The 21,704-nt window shown below is 49.6% G+C and overlaps 10 protein-coding genes across 10 annotated transcripts; 5 read left to right on the top strand and 5 right to left on the bottom strand.

Moving 5' to 3' along the window:
• Positions 1-417: 417 nt before the first annotated feature.
• M437DRAFT_58283 (uncharacterized protein) lies at positions 418-1,050 on the bottom strand (the record flags this gene model as incomplete). The annotated part of the gene is made up of 1 exon (XM_041023378.1): positions 418-1,050. One exon carries the CDS (start codon positions 1,048-1,050, stop codon positions 418-420), a length of 633 nt encoding a protein of 210 aa, XP_040875945.1.
• A 748-nt stretch (positions 1,051-1,798) lies between these two features.
• Positions 1,799-5,706, top strand: M437DRAFT_69586 (Coatomer, alpha subunit; the record flags this gene model as incomplete). The annotated part of the gene is made up of 6 exons (XM_041025306.1): positions 1,799-1,810; positions 1,864-1,913; positions 1,969-2,288; positions 2,345-5,067; positions 5,118-5,411; positions 5,464-5,706. 6 exons carry the CDS (start codon positions 1,799-1,801, stop codon positions 5,704-5,706), a joined length of 3,642 nt encoding a protein of 1,213 aa, XP_040875944.1.
• A 683-nt stretch (positions 5,707-6,389) lies between these two features.
• On the top strand, positions 6,390-7,736 carry M437DRAFT_78671 (glycoside hydrolase family 64 protein; the record flags this gene model as incomplete). The annotated part of the gene is made up of 1 exon (XM_041027029.1): positions 6,390-7,736. The coding sequence occupies one exon, from the start codon at positions 6,390-6,392 to the stop codon at positions 7,734-7,736; it is 1,347 nt and encodes a 448-aa protein (XP_040875943.1).
• Positions 7,737-8,614: 878 nt separating this feature from the next.
• Positions 8,615-9,253, bottom strand: M437DRAFT_9133 (uncharacterized protein; the record flags this gene model as incomplete). Its single annotated transcript, XM_041029069.1, has 1 exon — positions 8,615-9,253. A coding segment is annotated over one exon (639 nt), but the record flags the coding sequence as incomplete, so codon positions are not given.
• Positions 9,254-11,303: 2,050 nt separating this feature from the next.
• M437DRAFT_58176 (gamma-glutamyl phosphate reductase) lies at positions 11,304-12,783 on the top strand (the record flags this gene model as incomplete). The annotated part of the gene is made up of 3 exons (XM_041023359.1): positions 11,304-11,604; positions 11,664-11,825; positions 11,879-12,783. The coding sequence occupies 3 exons, from the start codon at positions 11,304-11,306 to the stop codon at positions 12,781-12,783; spliced, it is 1,368 nt and encodes a 455-aa protein (XP_040875941.1).
• Positions 12,784-13,402: 619 nt separating this feature from the next.
• M437DRAFT_58351 (uncharacterized protein) lies at positions 13,403-14,730 on the top strand (the record flags this gene model as incomplete). Its single annotated transcript, XM_041023387.1, has 2 exons — positions 13,403-13,776; positions 13,827-14,730. 2 exons carry the CDS (start codon positions 13,403-13,405, stop codon positions 14,728-14,730), a joined length of 1,278 nt encoding a protein of 425 aa, XP_040875940.1.
• A 703-nt stretch (positions 14,731-15,433) lies between these two features.
• On the bottom strand, positions 15,434-16,443 carry M437DRAFT_78668 (uncharacterized protein; the record flags this gene model as incomplete). The annotated part of the gene is made up of 2 exons (XM_041027028.1): positions 15,434-15,985; positions 16,090-16,443. The coding sequence occupies 2 exons, from the start codon at positions 16,441-16,443 to the stop codon at positions 15,434-15,436; spliced, it is 906 nt and encodes a 301-aa protein (XP_040875939.1).
• Positions 16,444-18,151: 1,708 nt separating this feature from the next.
• Positions 18,152-18,967, top strand: M437DRAFT_58138 (uncharacterized protein; the record flags this gene model as incomplete). The annotated part of the gene is made up of 1 exon (XM_041023348.1): positions 18,152-18,967. One exon carries the CDS (start codon positions 18,152-18,154, stop codon positions 18,965-18,967), a length of 816 nt encoding a protein of 271 aa, XP_040875938.1.
• A 137-nt stretch (positions 18,968-19,104) lies between these two features.
• M437DRAFT_69581 (putative quinone oxidoreductase) lies at positions 19,105-20,263 on the bottom strand (the record flags this gene model as incomplete). Its single annotated transcript, XM_041025305.1, has 3 exons — positions 19,105-19,734; positions 19,803-20,161; positions 20,242-20,263. The coding sequence occupies 3 exons, from the start codon at positions 20,261-20,263 to the stop codon at positions 19,105-19,107; spliced, it is 1,011 nt and encodes a 336-aa protein (XP_040875937.1).
• A 290-nt stretch (positions 20,264-20,553) lies between these two features.
• Positions 20,554-21,003, bottom strand: M437DRAFT_78666 (uncharacterized protein; the record flags this gene model as incomplete). The annotated part of the gene is made up of 1 exon (XM_041027027.1): positions 20,554-21,003. One exon carries the CDS (start codon positions 21,001-21,003, stop codon positions 20,554-20,556), a length of 450 nt encoding a protein of 149 aa, XP_040875936.1.
• Between the last annotated feature and the right edge of the window lie 701 nt (positions 21,004-21,704).

Below are 21,704 nucleotides of genomic sequence, written 5' to 3'. Positions count from 1 at the left end.
AATCTCTGGTGGAGGTCGTGAATGAAAAGATGGAAGGATGAACAGGGGGTCGAGGGTGTTTATATAGTCGGAAACGAGGGCCTGCTGACATAAGTTGCTATATGGCAGCCTGGTGCTTCGTAACCGATCCGTGACGCGAGACGGAGGTGGGTTGAGCAAGTTTATGAGGATTCGGACCCGTGACGCCAATAGGACGGGAGCGTGAGCTTACATACAAGCAGTGAATCAAACCACAGATACATAGACGTAATTCAGTTGAGAGAGCAAGCCGAAGAGGAGTGTGAAAGGTTGATATCATATTTGAAAAGGTGATCGATGTGTCGATAAAAGGCTGACGCAGATTGGGTATATAAAAGGACGCTCATAAATGCAAAATCGTAGAAACTAGGCGTAGATGGAAGCAACATGGTTGAGAACCTAGGTGGCTTGTTCATCAACATCCATCAGGTCGCCAGACATGGGACCAGTGGTGGTTACTCGTGGGGCAGATGCGCCGCTCATGTCTGAAGGGGTGGTAACAGTGAGTGTGTTGTCAGGTTTTTGTATACGCCGGCGCAACCTTGGGGGCTCGGATCGTGCGTGGGAACTGTCAAAGCCATCCGAGTTGGTGTCGGTGTCTATAGCCTCTGATCGTAATCGCTTGCGAGAATTTGTCTGGGCGGGTGATAACCCAGTGGAGGCGTGAGGTCGAGATGCGGGTTTCCAGCGCAAACGACGCAGTTGACGAGCGAAGGCAGTAGAATCAGAATCTTGTGTATCCTCATCATCTCCTTCATTCATATCTGATGGTGGACTGACATGACCGTGGTCTGGAACAGGAGTGTCGACCTCTTCCAACTCGTAGGGATGCAAGACTTGGGCGTCATGAGGATAATCGACATCGCTGTCTGACAGTTCTTCCACGTCGAAGTCGAAGTTGTGCTGTGGGACTGGAGCGGGCTTGGTTGGCGAAGAATGCTCTGGCGCATAGAGTGACGCATGTTCGGCGGAATGGGTAGATCCAAAGGGCGACGAGAGAATGCGCGATTCGATCGCAACATGGCCTGCCATAATCTTGAGCAAGCCTGGAAGTTTTGTGAAAGACAGGTAGCAGCAGAGGCTCAATCAAGGATACGGCGAGATAGACGGGAACAGAGAATTGGAGGCAGGAGGCGGCATCATGCAATGACAGTCAGACGAGACGGCGTTGTTCGTTGTCGAAGACGCTCAGTGCAAGTGAACAAAACAGGAAATTAGAAGACTATTAGGATGAGAAGGCGCGCGAGAGTTTGCTGAACATTGTAAATCTGATTGATTCGAGGTTATGACGCTGGCGGAGCATGGACGAATGCTGGGGAAGCTTAGAGACTCTAGTCGAAGAGATGGCCTGCGGCGAGCTCGTCCTGACGGCAATTGATGGACACCTAGCACATGATTCTGAATAGAAGGAGTCAAAGATCAAACAAGAAAGTGACTCCTCGAAAAGATATCGTCAAGCAGGAAAGAGCAGAGAAGGAGGTTGCAGGCATTGGAAGGAGGGCGGGCTTGGCAAGCGTGGAGAAGCCGCTGCGTGTCAGGGATGGATTCAGGGCGAAATAGACGTGGCAGTAAGGATAAGGATACCTAGCTGTGTCTGTCCATCCCATCCTCTAACAATCCACCAATTCACCTCTCAACTGCCGCTCCCTCGTCGCCAGCTGCTGCGCATCCGACAAGCTTCCCTCTGGCAATTGCGCACAGCCCGAACCTCGATGTGTGAAGCTGCGGCTTCGGCTCTATAATTACATCCATCAACATGTCGTCCAACACATATCCCACCATGCTCACAAAGGTTCGCTCGCTCCACTGCACCTCAACCTTTGCCTCCAGTCTAACTTGCTGCAGTTCGAGTCCAAGTCGTCGAGAGCAAAGGGCATTGCCTTCCATCCCAAGCGGTGCGTTTCCCAATCCAAACAACCTAGACCTGCCAGCATGCTGATCATACACAAGACCATGGATTCTCGTCTCTCTGCACTCTTCAACCATTCAACTATGGGACTACCGTATGGGCACCTTGATCGACCGCTTTGAAGAACACGATGGTCCTGTACGAGGTGTCGACTTCCACAAGACGCAACCCCTCTTCGTATCTGGTGGTGACGACTACAAGATCAAGGTCTGGTCGCTTCAGACTCGTCGCTGTCTCTTCACCCTGAACGGCCATCTCGACTATGTCCGCACTGTCTTCTTCCACCACGAGCTTCCCTGGATCATCTCGGCCTCGGATGACCAGACCATCCGCATCTGGAACTGGCAGAACCGCTCGCTGAGTACGCCAACCATCTTCCTTCGAAGCTACAAGATTTTCTCTAACAGTTGTGTGCAGTCTGTACCATGACCGGCCACAACCACTATGCCATGTGTGCTCAGTTCCACCCCAAAGAAGACCTCGTCGTTTCTGCCTCGCTCGATCAGTCCGTTCGCGTGTGGGACATTTCAGGCCTCCGCAAGAAGCACTCGGCTCCCACATCGATGACCTTCGAAGACCAGATGGCCCGCGCCAACGCAAATCAGGCCGACATGTTCGGCAACACAGACGCAGTTGTCAAGTTTGTGCTCGAGGGCCACGACCGTGGTGTCAACTGGGTTTCCTTCCATCCTACCCTGCCGCTTATTGTCTCAGCTGGCGATGATCGCTTGATCAAGCTCTGGAGAATGAGCGAAACAAAAGCTTGGGAGGTCGATACATGCAGAGGCCACTTCCAAAACGCCTCAGCCGCTCTCTTCCACCCCCACCAGGACCTGATTCTCTCGGTTGGTGAGGACAAGACTTTGCGCGTCTGGGACCTCAACAAGCGTTCTTCTGTGCAGTCATTCAAGCGCGAAAACGATCGATTCTGGACCATTGCCGCTCATCCTGAGATCAATCTTTTCGCCGCTGGTCACGACAACGGTGTCATGGTCTTCAAACTCGAGCGTGAACGTCCTGCTTCGGCCGTCTACCAAAACAACCTCTTCTACATCACAAAGGACAAACAGGTTCGCTCCTACGACTTCACAAAGAACATCGAGAGTCCCTCGATGCTCTCACTCAAGAAGCTCGGCAGCCCCTGGGTACCTCCGCGTGCGATCTCATACAACCCTGCGGAGCGCGCCGTTCTGGTTACCTCACCTGCCGATGGTGGTTGCTACGAGTTGATCAACCTGCCCAGAGATGCTTCTGGTGCTGTGGAGCCTACTAACTCTTTGCGCGGCACTGCAACTTCAGCTGTCTTCGTCGCCCGTAACCGCTTTGCTGTATTCAACCAGCCTAACCAGCAGATTGACATCAAGGATCTTCAGAACTCCACAACCAAGACCATCAAGCCTCCACCAGGCACTGTCGACATCTACTTTGGTGGCACTGGCTGCTTGTTGCTCATCACTCCTACTTCGGTTGTACTTTACGACATTCAACAAAAGAAGCAGCTTGCCGAGCTTGCTGTCAACGGTGTGAAGTATGTTGTCTGGTCCTCTGACGGATTGTACGCCGCTCTGCTTAGCAAGCACAACGTAACCATCGTCAACAAGTCCCTAGAACAGGTCAGCACGCTACACGAAACTATCCGCATCAAGAGCGCCGTTTGGGACGACACCGGTGTCCTTCTTTACTCGACCCTCAACCACATCAAGTACACTCTCATGAACGGCGACAATGGCATTGTTCGTACTCTCGACCAAACCGTTTACCTCGTCCGCGTCAAGGGTAGAAGTGTTTACTGTCTGGACAGAGCCGCTAAGCCCAAGGTCATGACTATCGACCCAACAGAATACCGCTTCAAGATGGCTCTTGTCAAGAGACACTACGACGAAATGCTGAACATCATCAAAAACTCCAGTCTTGTTGGTCAGAGCATCATCTCTTACTTGCAGAAGAAGGGATACCCCGAGATTGCTCTCCAATTCGTTCAGGATCCCCAAACCAGATTCGAGCTGGCTATCGAGTGTGGAAACCTCGAGGTTGCTGTCGAGATGGCCAAGGAGTTGGACCGCCCCAAGCTCTGGCAACGCCTGAGCACAGAAGCTTTAGCTCATGGCAATCACCAGGTTGTCGAAATGACCTACCAAAAGCTCCGCAACTTTGACAAGCTTTCATTCCTGTACTTGTCAACAGGTGACGAGTCAAAGCTACACAGAATGGCCAAGATTGCCGAGCACCGTGGCGATATGACTTCTCGCTTCCAAAACTCTCTCTACCTTGGTGATGTTCAATCCAGAATCGAAATGCTGAAGGAGATTGACCAATACCCTCTTGCTTACTTGACCGCTAAGGCCAACGGTATGGAGGAGGAGTGCCAGAACATTCTTGAAGCTGCCGGCCTTACGGAAGACCAAGTCACTATGCCTGACACTGGCAAGCCGCTTGCGACACCACCCGTCATTGTCCCCACCTTCCAGTCAAATTGGCCCGTCAAGTCATCTGGTGCATCGTCCTTCGAGAAAGCATTGCTCGCCGACGGTGGTGCCGAGGAAGTTGCACCCGCAACCAATGGCTATGACGCTGACTTCCTTGAGGCTGAGACCGCAGTCCCCGAGGAGACTGCCGAGATCGAGCAGGAAGATGATGAGGATGCTGCTGGCTGGGACATGGGCGACGATAGCTTTGCCGAGGCTGAAGAAGAGTTTGTCAACGTTGAGACTGTCGAAGCAGGCGCTGGTAGCAGCGAAGCAGACGTATGGGCACGTAACTCACCAGTTGCCGCGGACCACGTTGCCGCCGGATCTTACGAGTCTGCCATGAACCTTCTCAACAGGCAAGTTGGTGCAGTCAACTTCAAACCTCTCGAGGCCAGGTTCGAAGAGATTTACACTGCTTCGCGCACATTCTTGCCCGCAAACCCTGAGCTGCCGCCACTAGTCAACTATGTCCGCCGCACACTCAAGGAGACCGATTCACGAAAGATTCTGCCATTCATCCCTGGCGATCTTGAGACTCTAACCACAACAGACCTGCAAGCAGGAAAGCAGTCGATGCAGAAGAACAAACTCGAAGATGGTGTTCAAATATTCCGCAAGATTTTGCAGACCCTGATTGTCAACGCTGTTGCGTCGCAAGCACAAGTCAACGAGGTACGTTGAATTTGAACATGTCACAGATTCATGATGCTAACATTTACTAGGCCAAGGAGCTGATCCAGACAGCTGCACAATATGTTCTTGCCATGTCAATCGAGTTGACTCGCAGAGAGCTTGTTGGGGGTACCACAGATCTGAGCTCTTTCTCTGACGAGGACAAGAAGCGGGCCCTTGAACTGTCAGCTTACTTCACAGTGCCTGCTATTGAGCCCCAGCATCAGACCTTGGCTTTGTTCACTGCCATGAACTTTGCACACAAGAACAAGCAGCTGAGCAGTGCACTCAACTTCGCCAACGCGCTAATTGAGAGAGGAACAAATGCTCGCTTCAAGGAGAATGTAAGTTATCGTTGATGCTATGTCCAAAAACCAAGCTAACACTGTTTTGTAGGCCAAGAAGGTTAAGGCTGTATGCGAACGTCAACCCGGTGATGCGGTCGAGATCGAGTATGACTCGTTTGCCGAGTTTGACGTTTGTGGTGCATCCTACACACCAATCTATAGCGGCGAGCAAAGCGTAAGCTGCCCTTACGATGGCGTCAAGTATCAGGCACAGTACAAGGGTACGGTCTGTAAGGTGTGCGAGATTTGCGCCATCGGAGCGCCGGCTAGCGGTTTGAGGCTGACTGTTTAATTTACGATCGAGTTACCAGGGGAGGCTTGGTAAGGTGTTGTGTGGACGAAAAGAAGCTGTGCTGTTTTCTTGTGTAGGCTATTGCGACCAGTATTTTTGCATAACGATGAGAACAGAAGCCACGTCATGTGCGATTGCGCATTTGCCTCGTAATTTTATCCACCGTTTTGATATGGATGTTGGCCGTTGTGGTGTGGGAAGCAACGGTCCCCAGCCTTATATCCCCCTACTTCCCAATTCCACGTGCGACAAGCCGAGTCTGGATCTTACCGACTTCGATTCTCCTCAGGCAAGCATTTACAACACATGTCATGCCTGAAGCTATCGGAGCTTCAATCACGATGTGACATCTTGATCTCGAGACCAGCTACTTACACAAATGTGCACAGTCCAGTTGCTGTTCTACAGCAAGCCCCCTCTCGGCACCTGTATTATCATCCGCGCCACCCAGCCAACCTCTCCAACGGCTTTATACCGTTGGATAAAGGATAAGTAAATTTCTCTCCTATACTGTGGGAATCGAGGCCTTATAAGTATGTATGCGGCTGTGGCCAGAACCAACCCTTTTCCTACATTACTCCATCACCATCCAAACACTTTGTCTCTATACATAAACCAACAACTAATTTTCGACCTACTACCTTGAGTAAAGACAGCTGTGCTTCTTACTCATCTAACACATCATGCGTTTCTCGACGGCGCTCTCATGTGCCTTTACAGCTCTGCTGGCGGTGCCTGCTGTGGCCGCACCCTTCGCCATCGCACCTGGAGATGCGAACCATATCATCCTTACGGATGACAACACTGTCAACACAACAGAATCGATACAGGCAGATGCAGTCGCAGTCGCAGCATCACGTCCTCCAGTCAACATGTTCGCCGCCGCAGACTCAGATTACATCGAGCTATCATTCGTCAACAAGATGGCAAGCTCAAATGTCAAAGCCTATGTTACTGGCAGAGACAGCAATAACGCTCTTGTCATGTTGTACCCCAATGGTACCTGGTATTATCCCCCAGCAACAACAGCTACGACACCGCAGCCTGTCACAGCGGACGTCGCCATTCCTCTTGGAGCACAGGGCTCGACAGTATCGATATCTCTTCCCGGTTACATCAGCGCTGGTCGCATCTGGTTTGCCGACGGTGACCTGCAGTTCTTCACTGTCAACGCTGGTGGTCAAGTCGCCTTGGTCGAGCCTTCTGCCGTCAACCCCTCCGATCCTTCTGCAGCAGTAAACTGGGGCTTCATCGAATTGACATACATTGAATCTGCCATCTACACCAACCTGAGTTATGTCGACTTCGTCGGTCTGCCTCTTGGACAGAAGTTGACTGCATGTGACGGAACTGTCCAACAAGCACTGGGTGTCTACAGCGATGCTGTCGAAGAAATCTGTGCCGACCTCAAAGAGCAAACTTGCATCGACGGATACCCCTGGGCCGATCTGTGTGCCTACGATGCCAGTTCGAATGCTCTCCGTGTTCTCGCGCCTTACGACTACATCTCACTATACCCAGACGCCTTCTCAGACTACTGGACCTCCTATGTGGACGACGTGTGGACTCACTACAGCACTACTCCCCTCACCATTGACACTCAAGTCTCTGCCGGCCTCGTCAACTGCACAACCACAGGCGACTACCTCAACTGCGATGGCGACAACAGAGCCTACGCTAAGCCCACTGCTGCCGATATTTTCGGATGCAACGGTGGTCCCTTCGCCATCATCTCCAGCGACAACGATATCCACCGTGCCGTTGTTCCTCGCCTGTGTGCTGCCTTCCATCGCTCTACCCTCCTGATCCAAGGTGGAAACATCCAACCCATGTCCGATGTTTCTGGCTACTATACCAAGAGCGGCAGAGCTGCGAACTGGTACAGCAAGTACGTGCACGACTACGAGGCCGATGGCAAGGGCTATGCCTTCGCATACGACGATGTTACCCCTACTGGCGGTGTTGATATGGCTGGTCTTCTGTCAGTTGCACAGCCTTCTCAACTCTTGGTCACTGTTGGAGGTGTCTAATCTTCTTTCCCCTTCTGCTCATCGTTGCCGGCAACGAACCGAGATTTTCTTATAATACTTTTCACCTTTCTACGAACAAGGAGGACTGGCTCTCATCCTTGGATTTGTTCATATTATCCCCTTTGGTCTTGTAGGCCACTAAAATTGGAGAAGATTCGGGATGGATAGATCTACCCGCAAGGGTTTTTATTTAGTCATGTATGTAGATACCACACAGATACTGGATTTTCTGGAAACCAAGGAAGCCGGGTCTGTTTAAATGTAATGGATACCTTTTGAACAAGACAACTCTTTGCAATTTGTGTTTCTTAGTGATTGATTGCGTCGTGATTGACATTCACGCCGACACGCTTTTCTGAAGGCACAGCAAAATGTTTCTCTCGGAATTTTTGTTCCAAAATAAGAAAAAGAAAAGAAGTGCGTGTCTGGACGGCCAAGTTCTCCGTTACCTCTTTGGACCTGACCTTCATGCCGAACTGAGACAGTCTTCTGACCGACAAGCTCCTTCTGTTTTAGATAGCCGCAATCTTTTCAGCTTTGCATTGTCAGCCACAAGAAATTCCACTCAAAACCTTTGCCTTGATCATAGCTCCTCAGCCGGCAGCTCGTGAGACTTGAAGCAAGAGTCGCCATAGGCACATTTGCCCTTGAAGTAGTGTGCACATATTGGACGTGCAGCCGTTGTGAAAGGTGCCTTTTCTAGAGCGTCCGCCTGTATCTTCCAGGTAGGTAGGACGGATCAGCTCAATGAATTTCTCGCCAAAGTCTTCGAGCTCGGGCTGCAAGGATCTTTCGACCTGAACAAGATCTTTGTAGAGTAGAGTCGATGATGCACTTTCGTCTTTCAGCATTGCGCGCTCCCAGATGAGTTTGAATAGGACTTGTGCGAATCGACAGAACATGCCTAGGAGTCTGAAGATACGAACGCGACCGCTTCTGTGCAGGAGCACGATCATGGTGCCTCCAGATGCGATCCTCTTCAGGCCTAAGAACAGCTGAGAGTAGGTGAGACGGAGAGGCTCTAAATAGTCGTCTTCAACCTGGTTCTGGCGTGGAACCTGTCCGTCACAGATGACCATGTTGTAACATTCGGTCATGTATGGCCAGCGAAGTGCAAGATTTGTCTCGTTCTTGGGGTCCTTGAAGATGTCTGGCAGTCCAAATTCGTCGGCGAACAATGTAACATCCTGGAAGGCAACTGACACACGAGGGTCGGAACGTCCAGAAGGAATCCTCATCTCGTGGCCACCGTGCTGCTCCAGAAGACTGAAAGCATCGACACTTGCAAAAGGATTGATCTCGAGGACATACTTGACAAAACCTCCTGGCGCTACACAAAGATCAAGAACCGCAGGCATGGCGTTGGAGATGTTGAAAGCGCCAGTAGAAGCATTCATTTCTTCTGCGATCCTGCCCATCATGTCGAAGAGAATTTTCTGGCTTCTTTCGTCCGCATTTATGGATTGCCGTCGTCGCTTTTCGAAGAAAGTATCGCCTGCTCGGTTCTGCCAGCCCTGAAGAGATGTAATCAGCATCGAATAAGTTATTCGTCATGGAATTGAACATACCTTGGCTTGCAGTTCAGCCAGTCTGATGTACTCCGGGTCTCTCAACAGATACTCCTTGAGTTCACCTTGGGCAGAGGTTTCGCGTTCCATCTTGCAGTTTCTACTCCAAGAAGCAAGTTACTGAGATGAGAGAAGAAATTCTCCATCTCATCGTTTTCTAGATGTCATGCTGGTGAAGACATAGATGTCATGCTGGTGAAGACAGACGATGTTTGCCATTGCACAAAAACAAGAGACATGACCCATCAATGAATCCCGTGTACATCTAGAAGCAACACGCTGGTCGCAGAATAGCTGCTCGGCGTCGCTCACATCAGACAATGTCTGTAGAGACTATTTCAGCCACCAACATGGAAAGCATTGGAAATGTTTGTTTGCAGGGCGCGACTTCTTTCAACACATCATCATCAATGAACGGAAGCTGTGAAAGATGATGAGACATAGAAGTGTGTTACTGTACAAGCGTCGCGACAGCACTTGGCAGCGCGCTCTTGCCCATGCCATATTGACAATTGGCAAGACACGTCGGGGTGAGGTGAAATTTGCCTACGTAGGATTTTGTCGTGCTTGGGTGTAGGAATTAGCACGCAACAACGTCTGTTAATCTAAGGAAGAGGTCAGGAAGATCAACAAGAACGAGGAATTACCTTGTCCAATGAAACGGCTCTCATCAAGCACATGCTATAATTACTGTTTGGAACCAAACTCTTCCAGTTCGAGGCTTGAACGCCACCCCGCTATGGCACTGTATAAGAACAAGCTTTCCATCGCCAAACATATACCACATTCTGCTATCGCATCTCTCCGAACACTATATTCACGATGTTTTCCAAAGTACTTAGAAGAGCAACTCACAACGGAAGTGTGGACAGTTGGGCATTCCACGATGATACATTCACAGAAGCAACCAAAGACAAGGTGTTTATGTATCAGATCTCTCATAAGGATATCAAGACAATCACACCGAAAACGCTTGTTTTTGGAAACGTTTGCGGTAAGATCATGAGCAGTCGCTGCTTAATCAGTCCCTTCTGCGTGGTAAATGAATCAGCAGTCCTTAGAACGGCTACCTCCAAAGCGTCGCAAGATACTGTGTCCTGACTACTTCCACCCGACCATAGTCTAGACTTCATACAGACCGCGAAGCGCATTCATGAATAATTGTCCAATCGACAACGCATGAGTTTTCGAATCATCGAAGCTGACCAAGTTTCTTTTCCACCACTTAGATGAAGAGCGGACCGCGACCAAAGTTCATCGTCAGCTAGTCGAACTCGACATCCTCACCCGCCAGGACAACCACTTGAATGCTGCGTCCATCAATGGCGCTGCTATGGCCAAAAAGATTGTTCTGATCACCCGGCACAAGCTCTCTCTTCTTGTGAACCTGCTCTTCTGGTGGGATGATGAGATGAACCGGTGGGACGACCTAGAAGCTAGGAAATCGAGTTATGCTCAGCAATTAGAGGAAGCGCACCCAGAGGAAAGTGCAGAGGAAAGAGCCAAGAAGGTAGATGAGGCTGCAAGAACAATGGGAAAGTTGCAGAGACAGTTTCCAAGCCAGCGACAGGAGAACAAGGAGACCAGTTGGAACACCACGGGCGGAATCAGAAGGGAGTGTGAGTTGAGGGAAATGGAAAGACGAATGGCTGAAACGGGACAGTCAAGGAGCCAGGTGGTTGAGGACGAGGATGATTTGCCTGCCTATAGACATGGCGATAACTAATGAACAGATATATCGATCTTTCAAAGTGGTGCTTTCTTTAAGATGATGAGTCTCCAGAACGTGCGATCATCTTTGTGAGCGCAATCTGGTGACACGGACAATTATCATGACTGGTGGTCAAATGTTTTGTCACGTTTGCTGAAAAATTTGAATTGAAAGTCGAGATGCTTGGCACGCTGTGACTCGAAAGTAGACCATCGACACCATTGTACTGCAGCACACCAATCGAAGCTGTGAATTTTGTATCTTCTTATTTCGATTGATCCAAGAATCATGTCTCTCACCAATGGCTCTCCTGCAGAAGCTGCAAGAGCAGCAAAACTCTCATCCCGAACTCTCGCCATCCTCTCAACGGAAGACAGAAATTCTGCTCTCCAATCAATTCACGATGCACTCTCGGCAGCAAAATCAGACATCCTACAAGCAAATGCCCGCGATCTGGAGATCGCAACAAAGTCTGCTGCTGATGGTGAATTAAGTCAGAGTATCTTGAAAAGATTGGATCTTTCCAGACCTGGCAAGTTCGAAGATATGTTGAAAGGAATTCTGGACGTTAAGGGACTTGAAGATCCTGGTGTGTTCTTGATACCCAAAGAATTGTAATGTGAAAACAGTTGCTGACATCTGCTGCAGTCGGAAAGGTTGATATGCGTACAGAACTGGATGATGGTCTGATTCTGCAACGCCAGTCATGTCCCATTGGTGTTTTGTTGATCATCTTTGAGGCTCGCCCCGAGGTTATTGCCAATATTGCTTCACTGGCTATCAAGTCTGCAAACGCTGCTATCTTGAAGGGTTCGTGTTGATCAGGATCCGAATGAGGTTAATCGAGCTAACAACACAAACAGGCGGCAAAGAGTCAACAGAATCATTCAAGATCATCGCTACAGTCATCTCAAAGGCACTCGAGAGCACAAAGGTCCCTAATGACTCGATTCAGCTTGTCACAACCAGAGATGCTGTGGATCCTCTACTTCAACTCAGTCAGTACATCGACCTTGTGATCCCCCGTGGTTCAAACGAGCTTGTTCGCCACTGCCAACGTATGGCTCACATGCCAGTTCTCGGCCACGCTGATGGTTTGTGCCATTACTACATCCACCCGGATGCCGAGCCTGAGATGGCAGCAAGCGTTGTTGTGGATTCAAAGACAGACTACCCTGCAGCTTGCAACTCCCTCGAATCTTTGCTAGTGCACGAAGACGCACTTAAGACTATCTTGCCCGGTGTAGCATCAGCTTTGCTCGCTAAAGGTGTCTCACTGCGTTGCGATCCTGCTTCCAAGGCCGCACTCTCGGGAACACTGGACAAGGATCAGGCAGCCAAGTTGCAGGACGCTGGCGAGTCAGACTTCGACACCGAATTCCTCGATTTGATTCTCGCTATCAAGACCATCCCCAAGACGGAAGATGCCCTTCAAGCCGTCGATACTGCCGTCGAGCATATCAACATGCACGGCTCACACCACACAGATGCCATTCTTACATCTTCAGAACAAATCGCTGATCGCTTCTGCAATGGCGTTGACAGTGCTTGCAAGTTCTGGAACTGTAGTACCAGAATGTCAGATGGTATGCGTTTCGGATTCGGTACCGAGGTCGGTATCAGCACAAACAAGGTGCATGCCAGAGGACCTGTTGGTCTTGAAGGTCTCTGCATTCACGAGTACAGAATCAAAGGTTCTGGGCAAGGTGCAGCTATGTATGGAGCAGGTGGCAGCAGACAGTGGAAGCACAAGAGATTGCCGCTTTGAAGCCATTGCTAGTGCTAGGTATGTAGGATGCCCATCGACTTTGAATGCAGCGATGGAAAAGTAAAATGCTAAATGTTTATGACCTCTGTGATACACGCCTACATTGATTGGCTGAGCAGACGTGTACACAAAGAGAGCTCGTAAGGTCCATTATCAAGACAGTGTCGTCTAGACTAAGTAGTTGCTGGAGCGGCATTAGCAACGTGCCTTCGACTTTGCTGCCATGCTGCGTTCCGTGCACACCTTCTGTTTCTGACTCTTGGCCAACAATCGCTCGAAGACGACGCCGACGCCGATCTCTTGTTCACTGCTCGAGGAAAGAACAACGGACCACGGACCTTCACTTTCACTCGACTCTCCGACAAGCGCAGGTCCGCTGTTGCCTCCGGCATCTCTTCTTCTTCTCAACCTCAACACACACTGCTCACGGAAACCTGATCATCCATTTTGCCCTCACTGTCATCAACACTTGCGGCCACGAGCTGCTCTATCGTACGACTCTAGTGTCCGTTTCCTTTTCGTTAACTCGACCTCCTCTGCTCTCTAAAACAACCACCATATCCTCTTCTTGACCACCTCCGGTGCGACTCATCGACTCGCCACAGACTCTATTACCAACATGGACACCCTACCGCTTGAGCTCAAGCAGCGTGTCTGCAGCTACCTTACACCCAATGATCTGAAGTCACTCAGGTTGACGTCGAAGGCCCTTGTTTCGGCTGCTTGTCGTGACTTTCTCCCGCGCATCTTCCTGCACAATCATCCCGGCAGTTTTGAGGAGATACAGGACATCACCAACCATCCTGATCTGAAGCACTCAGTGACTACCATGGTTGTCGACACATCCTGTCTGAGCTCTTGTCCGAGATATGATGACTGGATTCGATTCTTTATACCAACTCCGACATACCGAGCAGAGCTACAGAGTTTGGAAATGCCTGCGGGCATCTCAGATGCTCGGACAGTACGAAGGTTGCGTAGAGAGAAAGTTTGGTAGGAGGTACTGCCTTCTGACCTTGACGCATGAATAATTGCTACTCTAGCGAAAAATGGAAGGCATACCAAAACAGAGCTTCCGGCCAACGCAAGAAGTTTTCCAAAGACTGCATGTTCAACAGTATCGCCCTCGCTTTCCAGCTATGTCCAAGGCTCAAAAATCTCATCATCGAGGGCAGATACCATAATAGCCCTGAGTTGTCCAGGAGAAGAATTCGCCTTTACCAGAACGACTTGCCTTCACCCGACACACACACTGCAGTTCATTACTTATCTACTTGGGATCCCATGACTTTCGACATTTGGGAGTTACTCAAGCCTATTCATGAGGTTGGTCGAACACTGGAATCCCTTGTGCTGCTCGACCTAGGACTCGTGTGCTCTGAGGGTTCTACTCTTCCCACAACACCAATCTTTACAAACTTGAAGCACCTCCGCGAGAATGGTTGCCCTGAGAACTTCCTAACATTCATTTTGACCTCCGCACCAGCTCTCGAAAGTTTCGGGACCGAAGATGGCTTCGGTTACAGGTGGGGTTCCTCGATGTTGTCTCTGATAAATGCACCTCCTCTCCCAAAACTTCGAGCCTGCAGTTTGCGAAACCCGAGCAACGAAGATCTCCTGATACGGTTCCTTCTACGCCACTCAAGCACTCTGCAAAGACTCCGAATCTACAACAGTAGAACGTACCATTCCCCAGTAGACTGGACTTCATTCTTTACGCGTGTCAAGGGCAAGTTATCCAATCTGAGACGTGTCGAGCTCATCAATCTTGAAACTGGACCTCGTACATACAACACTATGGCACGTTCAGTTGTTTCCATTGTCGCGGATGAGAAAGATATATTACAAGACCATGAGCACGAATTGGAGACGGGTCCAATGGCGATCTATGATGGCCTTTGGGAGGACTATGAGACCACGTTCTTCCCACAACATGGCATGTGGTAAGGTAAAGTGGACTTAGCGCAAGGTTGACATGCATGAGAGGCATAGCTCTAGGCTTTTGCTCACATTGAGAATCGTAAACTGAGGAGAGGTTCCGATAGGACAAAATTCTAGCCAATGAAGAACGCTCCTGCGATTTGCTATTCTTGGAACAAGAGGGAGATAAAAACAGAAAGATTGTAGCTAGACAAAGAAGCACACGATTGAGACATGATACCATAATGAAGAGTGCACGGTGCAATTCTACCGTATCCCAACTACAGATGAGAGCAGAATGCAAGCACAGAGGGACCTCCAGCAGAAGTTGTTCCAGCTGTGGGTGATGATAATCTCAAGAACACTTCGCAACCTCACATCATGAGTTGATCAACGCAAGACCGCAAAGTATTCAACAGACCGGATAGCATTCTACTGAGATATGAAGATGCATTGTAAGTAGCTCACAATCTACAACATCAGACACCATCACAGATAGACAGTATGACAAAACTCACGAAAAGCATGGCAACCAAGGATTTGCATACTCAAGATCCAATGCATAAACACTGCCTAAGGGAAAGCAAGAAGAAAAACAGAAACAAAAGAAGATCTCAAAGAACAACAAGAAAGCACACTCGAGCCCTCGAAGATGTCCGTGATCAGATCCAAGCTAAGTCAGCATCGCAAAAAGTATTGCAGGTCCCAGATCCACAATCGCCCGACAGAGTCAGACGCCAGTGCTTGATGGAAGCACAGAAACATACTCGCCAAACTTCTTCAGCTGCTTTCTCTCCTCATGGATTCGTTCGATTCTCTTCTTGACTTGGTTCTCCAGTCTTGTTGCATCGGCCCTGTCTTGGACAGCGTTCTGCCATGACTTGGAGCAGCGGTTGTTCTCCTCATAAGCCAGCTGAGCATGTTTCCTTGGACGAAAGCACCAATCTTCCTTCACGACTTTGTGTTGGCCTACGTCCAAGCCGCCTGCCTTTCCTATGGCTTTGTCAATATCCCCGACGAGTACTTCGCACTTCTTCAAGAATTCTCCGGCTGCATCAAGCTCTTTCTGAGTTTCCTTGACTTTACGTTCAATTTTTGGAATACTCTCGCGAACCTTTCTCAGATTTTCTTCGGCATCTTTGAGCTCTTTCTGCAGGTGAACGTCTGGGCATCCTTTGCAAGCCTTCCAAGCTGCTAGCGTGTTCAACACCTCTGTATCGAGACTGGCTTCTGTCTTTGACGCAGTTGGAGTTGCCGGAGTGCTTTGGAGGCTGTCTTTGCGCTCCATTCTGGCGACTTCAGCGACGCATAGACTCTTCATCGGACTTGACTGATCTCCAATTAGCAACCAAGTCTGCAGGCTGAGACGCTCCCTTCATAACCTACCTGCTGCTGATGTTGATTGTTTCTTGGCTTCTTGTTCTGTGTAGGAGAAGGCGAAGATGAGTCACCAGGCACCTGCCTTTTCGTGCTGCTTGGTCGATCGCCGGGCGTCCTGAGAGGTGGCGGATGCATTTGCGGTGTTCGACCTGGATAAGGGTACGCAGGTTCTCGGGGTCCACTCAGACCGCCAATCCAGTACTCGGTAGGTGTAATGTTGGCTTCGCGACAGTGTGGACACCTGCGGAAATCGTTACTGCCGGAGACTTTCAGGTCCAATCTCCTCCACCACTTGTTGCAGCCGTCTTGATCACAACGCAGTAACTCTGATAGTTTGACCTCGGGAGAGGCAAGTGCCATGGGTGACGTCGCGGATGCAGAAAATGTGAGGAGGTGAAACAGAAAGGCGCGGGTGGTGAGAGGAAAGAATGAAGAGCAAGTGCTTCAGGTGGTGTTGTTGGAAGGTTAGAAGTCTCTTGAGACTTCGAAGCCAACGAAGCGTCTGAGACTGGAAGCATAGGTCAGAAGGTGAGTCAATGAAGACTAGGTGAAGACACGAAGCAAGGAAAAGCGACGGTAGTGTATGAAGAGAAGGTGGAATAGGAAGGTAAGATGAAAAGGTGGGTGCAACAACTGTGGTGAGTGATACTGACGATGCTGGACCAGATAGGCTAGATATAAGCTAGATGCTGAAATTGATGAGCAGACTGCGAGGTCGGCCTTTTGACTCTTGGATTAGATTGGAGGCAGGAGCGGCGAGTTGTAGAAGGAAAGAACGTACCTCGGTGAGCAGTGAGCTTATATGGGTTGAAGACCCAACAGATGGTCCTCAATCTCTGCTTGGTAAAGACTGGTCTTGCTTTGTTCGCACTGCTGTTTTTTGAGACCTGCAAGCGGGAACAAACGCACTCTCGCTGTGGCAAGCCGCTGTTGACGGGAAGTCACACTGACTCAGGTGAGGGTATACCGCAGGCCTCCAGTACTCTAAAGATTGGACCTGTGCTGACATAATTGCTTCTCGAGGGCAAGTCTCCCAGTAAGATTCCGCCTATGAACTATTATGCTATGCAACGACAAACGCAAAGTACGCGCGAGATCATGGGTTTATCGTTTGACAGGCAGATGGTTTGCAGATTGATGGAAGCTTCTTCCAGGGGTGAATATGCAGGTACCCGTGCGGACTGAAACAAAGACAGCAGCACGCAGACTCTCCCGACCGACCTTCCTTAAGCTTCTAGACGGAATGCGTGTCTCTTCGCTCACCGCAACTTGATTTTGATCTTGACAGTGTGCATTTGATGTCAAAAGCCTTGCAAAGATTGATTCTACCGGTTAGACGTATTCATCATCAACAACAGAAACTGGGCTCAACTTGCGTCTTCTCAAGATTATTACTTCGGTGAATCTTTTCGTTCATGAGATTTTGCTTGCATGACAACTCCATGTCTCAGAGCCTCTTGTGGAGCGGTGAGAATGGAAAGGGTCTTTCTAAGACTCGTTCCTTCCTCTCTCCCGCAAGCACATGCCCGATTTCGACTTCAAGCTCTTTCCTTTGGCAATCTCCTATTTCCAAGTCTGCTTACCACATCCGTATAATCACATTCGCCCATCCACTCGCGATAGCTCTGGGTATTGTCCATCTTTATCAAGTTTATGCCATTCATCACACCTACTACCTAGGTATCCATCGCTCACAAACATGAGGTCCTCTCTTGTCAAGAGATGGATCGACGATCTGTTCCCGATTCAGGACGATTCAACAACAAACACGACTACGGACTTCAGCCCAAGGAGAACCATTGCTTCCGTCAGAAAGGCCAAGCACATCTCGTGCATTTCGTCACTCTGGTTACCTCCACCTTGTAGCACCTACCACCAAGAAGAGCTCTCGACTTTCTCCTCGAGCTCCAAGAGACATCTCGGGAGTATCTTGAACCATTCCCAATACCGATCTGAACCGCCTTTTGTGGTTGACAAAGTCCATACAAGCGCGGACGAAGCAAAAGACCTGGAAATCCAGATACGAAAAAACCAGATTCAGGAGCCACCAGTCCAACGCCATGACATGATGTCGGACTCAACACCGCTTGGTTCCCTGGACGAAACAGAATCCACTAGATGGACGGTAGATGATGCTGCTCTCCCTTCTCAGCTCAACCTACGATTACACGATTGTGACCTTTGCAATCTGCTATGGCTTCGTCCGAACTTAGAGGGCAAAAAAGCAGTAGGGGCATCCCACCCTTTTCACCATACACATCACGACGCAGAAGGCGCCACCAGCAGATCGCTTGTAGCATTCATCGCAGCAGTGTCCTTAGATGAAGGACATCAATACTTCAGGCCTGCGGGTATTGGAGTGTTCTTCAACGAGCATTCCATCTTGAACATCTCCAATTCCTTCAATATGACATATCAGCTGGAGTGTTCTCGTTCGGGATCTCGTGGTCTGGTCCCTCATTTGGCAGCAGCGAGGAGTGCACTGCAAACAGTCCGTACAGCGATTGTTCCAGACAGGATACAAGCTCTGCGAAGCGCTGCCTCGCACTACGGTTGGTCAGAAATTGATGTCCAAGCAGTCGCACGCTTCCAACTTATAGTTGCAACCGACTCGCAAGTCTTGCTGGACGAAATAAGCAGCTGGAAGTCGAGTAACCAACTTCGAAGCTCGTTGGATATTGGTGAACCTGGCGAAAAGGACTTTTTGGTCGATCTTCTTGATCAAATCGAGGCCTTGTCAAGGCTTGGGATTCAGGTGATGTGGTCTCGTGTCAGAGAGAGGTGGAATCGACCTGCGAGGAAGCTGGCGGCTGATGCTGTTATTGGCCATTGTGTGAGGTTGGAGGGGAGGAAGCCATCGCGTATCACTGATTTGTATTGTTAGCAGTGCAAGGTTCCTACTATCATGATAGACACTCTGTGAGACAGGCACTTGACCAGACTGGAAGTTTTCGAACCAAGACGATCAAATGTGACTTCGTTTTTCGTATGCAGTGTGTTATTACGTACAACTGAGCTCCTCTACCAGTCAATGGTCATGATAATCTTGCCCTTGGTCTTGTTAGACTCCATGAGCTGATGCGCCTCAACAATCTTCTCCCAATCGATAGTCTTCTCAACGTAAACCTTGAAAGAACCATCCTTGAACTTGGGGAGAGCGTGTTCGACAAGCTGATCCCTCAACTTGCCCTGGTACTGTTCGTCTCTTGCTCTCAGCGTCGAACCCTCCAGTCTCACTCTCTTGAATAGGAAAGCGCCAATCTCGGTCTCGGCAGGCAACTTTAATCCCGTCATTGCAGCAAGAGTAACGATGTGCGCATCTCTAGCCGCAGCCTTCAAGTTACCAGCAAAGAAGCCCGCACCCATGAAATCGACAATAATGTCTACACCCTTGCCATCTGTCGCCTTGAGCACTTCCTCGGCCCAGTCCTGGGTTTCAGAGTTGAAAGCAGCAGTAGCACCAAGCTTCTCAACGACGAATTTGTTCTTCTCGTCCGAGCGGGTTGTGGCGAAGATTTTGGAGGCGGAGTCTGCTTTTGAGAGTTGGATTCCGGCGATGGAGACGTTGGAGGCGCCGGCGTGCCAGAGGATGGATTGGTTGGGTTTGTATTCTGCGACCATGTACATTGCTTGCAGGGCTGTGATCCATGTCTGTGATTTTCCTCTTGTCAGCAACAAGATCGTAGACGAGGGAGTGGAAGGGGGAAAGAAAAACAAACCTCGGGGATACCAGCACACTCCTCAAAGCTCAATTCATCAGGCTTGTGGACGAGCATGTGCGTGCTCACAACAATATACTCTGCATAAGCACCACCATACGCCAATCCAAACACAGCATCGCCCTTTTTGAAACCGCTCTCGCTTTCTGAAGCTAGTTCCTCGATTATACCACTGAATTCGACACCGAGAGTCTTGGGGGCTTGGGGAGGAACGGGGTATTGGCCTTCGCGTTGCATCAGGTCCATGCGGTTGAGACCAAAGGCCTTGACGCGGATGAGAGCTTGAGCGGCGGTGGGTGTAGGACGTTCGATCTCGTTGATGAAGAGAGAGGTGGCGGGGCCCTTGCCATCCTTGATATCTGTAGTTCTTGTCAGTTGGATGTTTTTGAGGAGCTTTGAGAGCTCCGATAAAGCTTCAGATGTCAGCATGGAGACGTACCGACTGCACGCATGGTAACCATTGTGACTAGTTTTGTAGAATATAAGATCGTGAAGGTGTAAGGTCAATGATCAATTTTCGCAAGTAAATATATGTCCAAACAGAAAAATAAGATCAATGTCGCAAAAGGATAAGTCGGCAATTGTCAAAATGAGGCTTTAGTAAGCACCGTGATGTTTTTTGGTGGGGTCGTTTTGCCGTGACGCAATTTTGGTTTCCAGCCGAGGCTTCCGCCAATCTTCTTTCTATTAAGCTCTCTCGTTCCTGGCAACAATGCTCCAGGCGTCGCCGTGTTCGTCGTACTCGCAAGCTTCAGAATTGGATCGCATCGTTCAGATATGCCAGAGTCTGCGCTTCGTACAAATTGCGCAGGTCTTCTTCGGATTGCCTCTGTCGTATTTCGCGTAAGCTCTCAGTGATGGGTGACCAGCATCTTCGCAGTACTGGCTTGCGTTTTTGTGGTGTTTGCTGGATTCTGATTTGGACTGGATATTCTGTTTCAGAGCTCTCGAGCGATGAGGCTGTAATGTCTGTCGAGACCGTTGAACAAGTTGAGGCGATTGACTCGCTATGAGAATGGCTTGACCTCGTACTGGATATAGAGCTCGCAGTCGAGATTGGGCCGTGACTCTGCTCGTTAGAAGATAGGTGAGCAGACTCCCGCATGTGCAGAATGCTAGAGAAGCCTGCATCGTCTGTGGACACATGAGCCCAGAACATGGGCCTAAGGATACCCGCTTGTGCTTCGCTTGCGTGGGACATGTTACACTGCTGAGATTGAGGAAAGAGATGCTCGTACAAAGAGGAAACCCGCAGATCTAAGAAAGAAAAAGGCTGGATATCTAATGCCAGCCATAGTCAGCAGCCTTGGAACAACTGTGCTATGCTGTCATTTTATTGCTGAGGCCATCGAGTTAGTTACCTTGTGTGGAGTGCATCATTGAGGCGCTATTGTCTGCCATGGCATTTTCTGCCTTGTGATGAAAGTCATTGTCACTTTCTGCAGGAAACAGGGCGACCAAGGTCAAAGACTTGGCCCCTTGTAAGGTACAAACTTCGGCTCCTCAAAACCTTGTTCTGGCTCCTCATCCTTGATTGAGCGGATGTACACATTTGACGACGAATGAAAAAATTGGTAGCAATTGACTCTCTTCTGATGCGCTCGTCCTTTCGATGTGGCGCTACAGGAGGGGTTGGGAAACACAGATTACTGGTCAGCAAGAATGTAAGATTGGTGAAGCAGGAGCCAATGCAACTCAAAACCATATAATCCAGATGGTTGGTATGGCGGGATCACTGGGCAGAGCAATGAAGTCACAGCTGCAAGAAGAAGGCAGAAGGTTGGTCGCCAGATCGTGGAATCCAAGATTTCGATTATCGTGCTTCAAGTCCAAGACGACGAGCAAGTCCAAAAAACAAAACATCCAAATTCATCAAATGTGATGTATCCAATCGAAGAGAGA

This window comes from Aureobasidium melanogenum, assembly GCF_000721775.1.
Source record: "Aureobasidium melanogenum CBS 110374 unplaced genomic scaffold scaffold_28, whole genome shotgun sequence".
NCBI lineage: Eukaryota > Fungi > Ascomycota > Dothideomycetes > Dothideales > Saccotheciaceae > Aureobasidium > Aureobasidium melanogenum.
The sequence above is the reverse complement of the archived record's forward strand: the minus strand, read 5'-3'. Positions and strand labels throughout refer to the sequence as shown.